This window comes from Engraulis encrasicolus, unplaced genomic scaffold (assembly GCF_034702125.1).
Source record: "Engraulis encrasicolus isolate BLACKSEA-1 unplaced genomic scaffold, IST_EnEncr_1.0 scaffold_1160_np1212, whole genome shotgun sequence".
In the NCBI taxonomy this organism is placed as follows: domain Eukaryota; kingdom Metazoa; phylum Chordata; class Actinopteri; order Clupeiformes; family Engraulidae; genus Engraulis; species Engraulis encrasicolus.
Genome location: NW_026944637.1, coordinates 1 through 10,000, shown reverse-complemented (window position 1 = coordinate 10,000; position 10,000 = coordinate 1). Strand labels below are relative to the sequence as shown.

The 10,000-nt window shown below is 43.0% G+C and overlaps 1 protein-coding gene across 1 annotated transcript in view; it reads left to right on the top strand.

The window, feature by feature from the left end:
* Window positions 1-7,276, top strand: part of nphp4 (nephronophthisis 4) — a 10,379-nt gene extending 3,103 nt beyond the window's left edge. The window contains exons 5-11 of the mRNA XM_063192416.1: window positions 803-947; window positions 1,224-1,285; window positions 1,515-1,600; window positions 4,454-4,625; window positions 4,870-5,049; window positions 5,645-5,788; window positions 5,984-7,276. Of these exons, the coding sequence (XP_063048486.1) occupies window positions 803-947; window positions 1,224-1,285; window positions 1,515-1,600; window positions 4,454-4,625; window positions 4,870-5,049; window positions 5,645-5,788; window positions 5,984-6,124 (930 nt within the window). The 3' untranslated portion in view covers window positions 6,125-7,276. The remainder of the gene's footprint in view (window positions 1-802; window positions 948-1,223; window positions 1,286-1,514; window positions 1,601-4,453; window positions 4,626-4,869; window positions 5,050-5,644; window positions 5,789-5,983) is intronic.
* The last annotated feature ends 2,724 nt before the right edge of the window (window positions 7,277-10,000 follow it).

Genomic DNA, 10,000 nt, shown 5'->3' with positions numbered 1-10,000 from the left:
ACACACACACACACACACACACACACACACACACACACACACACACACACACACACACACACACACACACACACACACACACACACAGTACTCTTTAGAAAGATGACTCCTTCATTCTTCTACAGCCTCATCTCTCCTCTTCTCTCCTCTGTTCTCTCCGCTCTTCTCTTCTCTTCTCTTCTCCTTTCCCCTCTCCCCTCTCCTCTCTCCTCCTCACCTCTCTTCTCTTCTCTCCTCTCCTATCTTATCTTCTCCTTTCCTTTCCGTTCCTCTCCTTTCCTCTCTCCTCTTCTCTTCTATTCTTTTCTCTTCTCTTCTCTTCTGTTCTCTTCTTTTCTTTTCTCTTCTCTTCTTTTCTTCTCTTCTTTTCTCTTCTCTTCTCTTCTTTTCTTTTCTTTTCTTTTCTTTTCTTTTCTTTTCTTTTCTCCTCTCCTCTCCTCTCCTCTCCTCTCCTTCTCTTCTCTTCTCTTCTCTTCTCTTCTCTTCTCTTCTCTTCTCTTCTCTTCTCTTCTCTTCTCTTCTCTTCTCTTCTCTTCTCTTCTCTTCTCTTCTCGTCTCTTCTCTTCTCTTCTCTCCTATAGTGTATTGTAATATAGTGTAATGTAATGTAATGCAGTGTAATATAATGCAGTGGTATTGTAATGTATTGTCATCAGATGTAATGTAATGTAATATAATGCTGCCCAGTGTAGTGTAATGCAATTCTGTGGTATTGTAATGTATTGTCATGAGGTGTAGTGTAATGTAATGTAATTTATCCAGTGTAATATAATACAGTGATATTGTAATGTATTGTCACCAGGTGTCTTTCGTGGGCCAAGATGACCGCCCAGTGTCCATTGTTGAGGTTCGTGTGGAGCTGCTGCCCCACGTGGTCGACCAAACCATCCGCTTCACACACCCTCAAAACACACAGCTCAAGAAGGCCATACGCCTCCCACCCACAGGTAACACACACACACACACACACACACACACACACACACACACACACACACACCTCTAGATAGTTATGTCATCATGCTGTCCTGTCATAATGTTGTCAGGCTAACAACACTATCATGCTAACACTATCATGGTAGTAGTGTAAAGGTCTAATAATGCCATCATGCTAATAGCCTTATTAGAGTTAGTAATGACCTTTACTCTTCTAACATGATAATAGTGTTACAGTGATAAGAAAGGCTATTGTGTTACTTAAAGTGTTGTGTGTGTGTCTGCAGAAGCCACTGATCTTCGCGTGTGCTGCAATGACCCAGATGTCCAGTGTGAAATCATCAGCAAAGTGAGCTGCCCTCAAACACACACCCACATATCCCATATCCTCTTCACCATAACCCTTGAGCAAGACACCTAACCCGACAATGCCCCAGGTTCTTTAACAAATACTGTGTGCGTGTGCGTGTGCGTGTGTGTGTGTGTGTGTGTGTGTGTGTGTGTGTGTGTGTGTGTGTGTGTGTGTGTGTGTGTGTGTGTGTGTGTGTGTGTGTGTGTGTGTGTGTGTGTGTGTATAGTCACCAGGGGAGCCTCAGGATGTTCAGGTGAAGATGGACGGCTGCTCCAGTCCAAACATCAAGACATTCAACATCATTGTCTTCACGTACGACACACACACACACACACACACACACACACACACACACACACACACACACACACACACACACACACACACACACACACACACACACACACACACACACACACACACACACACACTAAGCTCCAGGGTCTGTGAGGGCTCTTATTCTGGTCTAGCCAGGGAAATCCCATGCTGCTTTGCACGATTGTTCTGATCTGAAAGACAGTACGGATGATCATGCCAAAGCTTTAGCCTGAGGAAAGGAACCAATCAGAGAGCGGGGAGGGGTGAAAGGTGATGAGTGATGCATACTATTTAACAAGCAGAATCTAGCAGTTTGTTTGAATACAACTGACACGATTGGCTATGGGCTACGTACAGTATAGACCAAATAGCATACAATGCTCTAATTCAGGGGTTTTCAATTTCTCTGACTGTGAGCCTCCCCTTTGAGTAGGTAAAGACAATCAAGCCCCCCCCCAAAAAAAAAAGTAAAGAGAAAAGAAGAAAAAACAGAACCCACCCACATCGCACACCAAGGCCTGTGTCCCATGTATCTGTGACTGTGGGTTACTCTGGGGTCAGGCTCCATGTTCTGTTTGTCTGATGCTCCACATGGTGCATATTACTAATGTGCAATAGCCCTGTAATGTTAGGCCTATGTAGGCTGTGTCTTGTCCTTACTTGTCCTCTTGTTCAGGGATGCAAAATGAATTTCAGTTTCAATAACAATTGATAGCCCAATACATGTTTTTTTCCTCATTATTATTAAGTTGTATTTCTTTTAAAATATCGATAATATTTCCATCTTAATGGAGGCTACTTTTACTCTAACATCACGAACAGAAGCCCTATCCAAATCATTGCTTCGTCCCTCGCCATGAACAGTTGACAAATAGGCTGGTTGAAAACAAAGACGATACGCCTTTGATGAGCAAAGATGTTCAATGCGGGGATGTAGCCTACAGAAGAGAAGCGATAGCCGCAAGTCACCCTGCACTGTAGCCTTGCTTGAGTGGATTCTCGGACGCACACAGAGACGTGAAGTTAGGAGTGACGCCCGCTGAGATGTATAAACTTATTTCCCCTCTCACATGCTCGTCGCAACTGTCACATCACCAAACGTTTTTATTCACATTTCATTTGCAAACATGCATGTGTAGGCTATTTGTTGTTGTTCCTTGTCATTTTACTTGTGTTAGCCTACTGAACTTCTTTTTGAGCTTTTTCACCTGCACGCTGCTGTCCTGCTACTAAAATTTGGACAATATTGTTTCCAACTTAACTTTGCTTTGCCGACACGTCATTCTCCGAGGCATACGGAACCGAATTTCCTCCGACGTTATATAACTGAATATGGCTGGGTATCTCTGCCATGTTCCTGTATCGATTCGATTTCGATTCTTAGGGTTTTGAATCGATTAATCACGATTCTATTCGATTCGATTCGATTCATTCCGAATCGATTCAATCCGTTCCCTTCTTGGTGCCAGGATTTCCCCCAAAAGATGCTGTTGCCTATTTTTATATACAAATGTCAAAGGGCTGTGGCTTGACAGTGTTAACAGATTGCTTATTTGCAATAAGTAGGCCTAGGCCTAATTGACTAATACCTACCTGGTATTTTCCATAGACCTAAATTAAACAAAAAGATCAAAAAGAAAAAGAAACAAAAAATCGATTTTGTGCCCTGTGAATTTTAAACGAAACCGATCGATTAAATCGATTATTTTACCCAGCCCTATAACTTAAGCTTTCAAAAGATTCATTACAAATCCTTCAGATTGTTTATGGGAGTGATGGCCATCACGTCAACTTTGCTCTCTTTTCTCCTACCTGCGCTTTGCTTGATATTTTCCCCTCTCTCTCTCGCTCGCTCGCTCTCTCCCCGCTCTCACTCGCCCAGAGGTCAGGTCACAGTTTCACGTTAACAAAGTTACTAAACTACACTTCAAGAATAAAAATCGTGTTAAGCACACGGCAGTTCTCCAGTGCTCGTGCCTTATCTTAGCTCCCAATTCACTTCCAAATAGCGCACTTGCCACCCGAACATAGAATATTATTTTAAGAAAGTAAAGATGAATTGAATTGAATCACATACAACGTCATAGTTCCTACGTTTCTGATTGATTCCTCTTTTTTGTTGACATTCTTCCCCGCGCCTCCCCAGGGACTCTTTGGCGGCCCCCAGGGAGGCGCGCCTCACCTATTGAAAACCACTGCTCTAATTATAAGCCATGGGCAATCGCAATCCACATCTCTCCTGTGAGAAATTGCGTAGGTGTTGTCCAGGCTATCCGATTGTGGTACTATTGTGGTCTCTAGACTATCTCACTTGTCTGGTGGGTACTCTGGTCTGGGGTCAGGGGACTATCTCACTTTTGGTCTCCAGATGAGGGATGGGTCTCGATTTTCAGATATTCAAATATTCGATATACATTTGAATAAAAATGCAGACCCCATATAAAAGTTCTGCATGGGTCTCCCTTTACTGTGTTAAGTGTCAACAAGTCCCACACACACAGTGTACAGCCAAGGAGAAAAATATTAGAATAGCGTTGGAATATTCAAATAGTGGCCATCGATTTTCAAATAGTTTGGTTGCCAAAAATTCCCATCCCTACTCCAGACTATCTCACTTGTCTGGTGTGAGGCAGGTTTTCCTCTCTCTGGGGACTCCAGGAGTCGTTCCAGTGAGCTGAGTGGCTGAGGCTGAGTGAGCGATTAATAGACTTGCGTAATTGATTGATTGTATTACCTAATCGAGTTATCAATTGATTGATTAATTGATTGATTTGTTAAGTGATTGGTAAATTGGCTGGTTGGATGGCTGTGATTGGCTAATGTCTGTTTGACCTTTACCCTCCGTAGTGACCGCTGGCGTCTGGTTCCGGCTCAGATCTGGCAGGTGTCGGTTCACTTCCTGCAGTGGATGGACATCAGCTGTGTGACTGGCCAGCTGACCTGTCAGTCACTCGTGCTGAGGGGCACACAGGCCAATAGGAGGGTCCGCTGTCACGTGTCCCACCCCCTCGAGATATGGGTACGTATTTGAGGGCGGGGCTAACGCCTGATTGACAGCACAGCAACAAAGGAGAGGGGCGGGGCTACAAATCTTGGGCAGTATAAAAAACTACAGCAGTAGCATTCAGATATATACACACACACACACACACACACATCTTCAGATTACAGATTTAATGTTAGATGGGGAATTTTTCCTTTGAGGTGTTTGTACTGCATGTGTGTGTTGATAAAAGTGTGTGTGTGTGTGCGTGCGTGTGTAGGTGGACCCGTGTGAGGTGTTTGCGCTGCCTGCGCGTGCCGTGTGTGAGCTGCGCGTGTTTGTGAGGTGTGTGTCGTCAGGAGTGAAGTTCCTCCAGCTCAACGTCGTGGATGAACAGCAGCACCAGCTAGTGGACGCCTGGAGCATATGTGTCAACGCACAGCCACCGGCTATAACTAGGGTACACTCTCACACACACACACACACACACACACACACACACACACACACACACACACACACACACACACACACACACACACACACACACACACACACACACACACACACACACAGAGCACCTAGTGGACACCTGGATTATACCCGCTATTGCTTCAACACTCCTATCCAGAGGTTGTGATCTTGTGGCCAAGCAGTTCAAATCTGTAATAGCCACTTGCTGTCCTGTTAAAACAACTGCGAAAGTCTGTGTGTGTGTGTTTGTTTCTTAATATCTCGCTCCCACAAGGTGGTGATTTAAAATTGTGCAAAACTGCATGCCATATGTGTATGCCTAATTGATTGATTTATTGATTGATTGTGTTATGTATTTGTTTTATTATTAATGATTTAATTAATTATTCATTTATGTATTTATAAGGTGGTGATATAAAATGATGTGTACTTGATGTTTACTTCATGATGTGTAATTGTGTTCTAGTTCAGTTACTAAGATGTGTCAATCTGCCACTAATGATTGTGTGTGTGTGTGTGTGTGTGTGTGTGTGTGTGTGTGTGTGTGTGTGTGTGTGTGTGTGTGTGTGTGTGTGTTCCAGACCTGGGATGTGTGTGTGCCGGTAGGAGGGGGTCGTGGCAGCACTAAGAAGTTCAGCTACACCAACCCCTACACACACACACACACCTTCACACTCCTCACAGACCAGCCGCACCTGCTGCACTTCAAACAGGACTCTTTCCAGGTGAGAAATACACACTGACACACACACACACACAGAAACAGACACTCTCACACACACACACACACACACACACACACACGCAGAAACAGACACACACACACACACACACACACACACACACACACACACACACACACACACACACACATTGGTTGTTGGTTGCCTGTGTGTAATGTGATTAGCTGTTTCTTGCAGGTGGGCGGGGGCCAGACGTATTCTATTGGTCTGCGTTTCGCTCCAAGTCAAAGTTGTGGACAACAAGAAATCCTGATTTTCATCAATAACCAGGACCAGCGCAACCAGGACACCTTCCGTGCACAAGTCACCTACAGCTGACACACACACACACACACACACACACACACACACACACACACACACACACACACACACACACACACACACACACACACACACAGACACACAACCAAGACACCTACTGTGTTAAGTCACCTACAGCTGACACACACACACTTGCGCACAACCAGGACGCATACTGCGTCACATATAGCTGACACTACAGTATATACACACACACACTCACACACTCACACATGGCACTCTGTGGAGAAGTGTACTACACACACATTCAGTAGATAAGTGTACCTCACACTCAGTAGAGAAATGAACTACATACATGAGTCTGACGACGCTAAGAAGAGAAGTATTCTGCATTAAAGCAGTATACAGTCTAAGGGACACTAAGTATTCATTATATAACAGAAGCCTACATTACATTACAGATGCTAACTAGCGGTACAGTGGTGCATAGCCCACATTATATTACAGACGCTATCTGGCGATGCAGAAGTGCACTGTGTGATGCTACAGATGCTACCTAGCGCTACAGAAGTGCACTGCAAAGCCTTCACGATGCTACAGATGCTAATTGTGCTAAAGCGCTTTATGAAGGACACTAGTGTGCTAAGTAAAGGAGGGTACTGCATACATGACACTACCGATACGAAGTGCACCAAAGGTGCTGTATGCGTGCCATTTGAGATGCTACGTTTACTATAGCGTACAGCCCTTTTCGGACAGGACTAGTTTTATGTATGGACATAGGGTAATGTGATTTTATTTTGTCCCCCCGTTAAACTAGTCCTGGCTGAAGAGGACTTTAGAATACTGCTTACATGCCATTTGAGGTGCTAGATTGACTAAGAACCTTAAAGGGCTCAGCGCTGTTGACCAACTGAGAAACAGGAGGTCAGAACAGCTCAGCTGTGTGCTGTGAAGATGATTACTGGGTCTTTATGGGTCATTCTGACTGATAGGGATGGGTTTGCAGGGTTTACAGGGTTATTATGTCAGGATAGGGTGTGCTGGATTTATTGTAATTACATTATGGCAGGATAAGGGTGCAGTGTGTTAATTATGATTAATATGAAAAGTAATTGCTGGTTGTAATAAAGATCATTATGGCGTTTAAAATGACAGCTCATTTTTGTATCTGCTCTTCAAGGCACAATAAATGTTTGTAAAATACGCGTAAGTGGTGATGTGCATTTCTTTTCCTAAGTCCACGGTGGCAAGAGTTGTGCGTGTGTAGAACTGGCTGATTACTAATGGTGTCAACAATAATCCATTCTGCAATGCGGGGCAGGCCAATTCAATTCAATGCGGCAAGTGCCATAATCGATGCGGCATATTTTGTCAAGTTTCAATTACTTCCCTGGATATTTCTGGAGCAGTGGATGTTAAATTAAATGAAACCACTTCGAAGCATTGAAAACTGTAAGACCAATACAGAAAGCAGCCAATAAAATGCTGCTCAGTATCTGACTGCTTGTATTACCTCATCATGACTGATGAAAAATTTGATTTGCTTTCAGTAGAAATGTAATGCATTGCAATGCATCGTAGAATCAAATCGAATCGAATCGAATCGCTACCTCCCGAATCGTAATCAAATTGAAGCGTGAGGGCAGTGCCAATGCACACCAGTACTGATTACTATCAACTACATATTTTGGGGACGACCATGTCAGTGTAGGTGTGTATTGTACATCTGAAGGTGACGACTATGTGAGTTTAGGTGTCTATTGTAAGTCAGTACATCTTTAGGGACTACGGTTTGTGTATGTGTGTGTGGACACTTCCAAGGTGCTTCGGACTGGAGCGCTGTTTCCAATATACACAAACGGGATCCGCTATTCCTAATGTGTTAAAAGACAAAGAATTGTTAATTGCTGAGGGGACTACCACATCATAATAAATAGTGATAAATCATCAGAGGTAAACCACTAACTACTGTAACATGGCAGCACACTGTGGTTCAAAATTGGCTTCGTTTGGCCCTGCTCAAGTCTGTAGGTGACATCATGGAGGCTTTGGCCATTAAAAGGCACATTCGCAGCTGGGAAGCAGATGCATCGACCACAACCAAAGAGATTTCCTTGGGCTGCATCCGCAAGTGTTTACTGCCTTCCTACGCAGTAGGCAAAACATAAGGAATCGACTATGTAGTGTGTCCGAGTACCTCAGTAGGCTTTCAACCGTTGTTGGCAAATGGTACACGGATTACTTTATATAGCTGGTCACACTTACAGTAGGCAAGCGATGGTTGGGTAGCTACATTGCTATCTGAGGTGGACAACTGTACGGCCATTTGCTATTATTGTGTCAGGGGCAGGAGTTACAACAATTTCTGAAAAACATGGCAGATGATCATGAGGCTTGTAACATGAAAGCATTTACACAAATTTAAGACCCTAGAGGTCTATAAATGTGTTGACCATCATGAATGGATGAACAAATGCATGATTGAATGATTTAATTCAATTAGGTTACTCCACATTACCATTTGGTCCTTCTATGTTTTAACCCATCTTAACCTACCTGCTAAATGCCTAAGCCAGTGTTTCCCAACCTTTTTTGTCTCACGTACCCCCTAAACCTCTTAGTTGTGCCATGAATACCCCCTAATTCATGTTCTATATCACTTTCGCCATCCTTATGTGACTGCCCCATTCATTTGATATAGAAAAAAAAAATTCCAAGTACCCCCTGCAGTGTGCTTGCGTACCCCTAGTGGTACACGTACCCCTGGTTGGGAAACACTGGCCTAAGCCCTTTTTTTTGGGAAATCTGCCCTCAGCCTATAAAAACCTAAATATCACAGCCTCAGAAGCACATAAACCCATGAAATGAGTTGCATTTAAAAGCCAAGAGCCTCCTCTTGCATTAAAATGTGTTCTAAGCTCTAACATACCCACAGTTTTAATATCAAATCTCAAGAGCCTGAATGCTGCGTCTATGCAGCTTCGGGTGCCTAGGTCAGCTGTTTTTCAAAGTGGGCGGCCGGGGACCCCTTGGGGGCCGCAGCAGGTTGTCAGGTAAAGTATACAGAGTAAAACAAAATAAAGTATTGAATAACTAATGTAGTAATAAATAATGATTAACACTATCCCCATTAGTTAAGAACTGCATTACAATGATCTATTACATCACCTAATGTAGCTAATGCTGGTGTCAATAAAGTTGGTCCACGCATTCTTACTGATGATCATGACACTTTATTTCTTTGCTCGTCATGAGCACCGTGAAAACTGGCAGAAAGCAAACAAAACACATATAATGCATTAATATTTGAGCAACCCACATACAAAAATATATAAAGAAAATACAAATAAATTCAAAAGTTATTACCGTGTACGCCTTGTACCAGCAGTAGAATCTCTCGAGCGTGGCAAACGCAGCACACGCTACCTCATTTCAGAAGTGCTTTACCTGACCCTACCGCTTCCAGGTCACATAAGTACACTTAAGGTCACATGACGTACACGGTCATCATGAAATACAACAAAAGGATAAATTGAACAAAACAACAAGAACAAAAATACAGGATAATCATATTCATCCCCACAACAAAATAAGAATACAAAAAAAAAAGAGAAAAAAGGAAAACAAACAAACTTGATCATAATTATTATTCGGTGGGGAAATCACATGCTCCCATACAGAGGCCTATCAACGGCAGTTACACTCCCACCAATTACCTTGATATCATTACACACATAAAATACATTCGATCAATGGTAATTTCCCAGCATCACAGTACATTAAAACCAACCCCTAATTGAAACCTTTAATTCCTCATTGCATTCTTTATTTAAAATCCACACACCCTATCGTAGGGAAAAATCAATTAAACATTGCAAACCTTGTGAAATGTATAATTGAAACTCACATAGTGAGAAGGCAAAAACA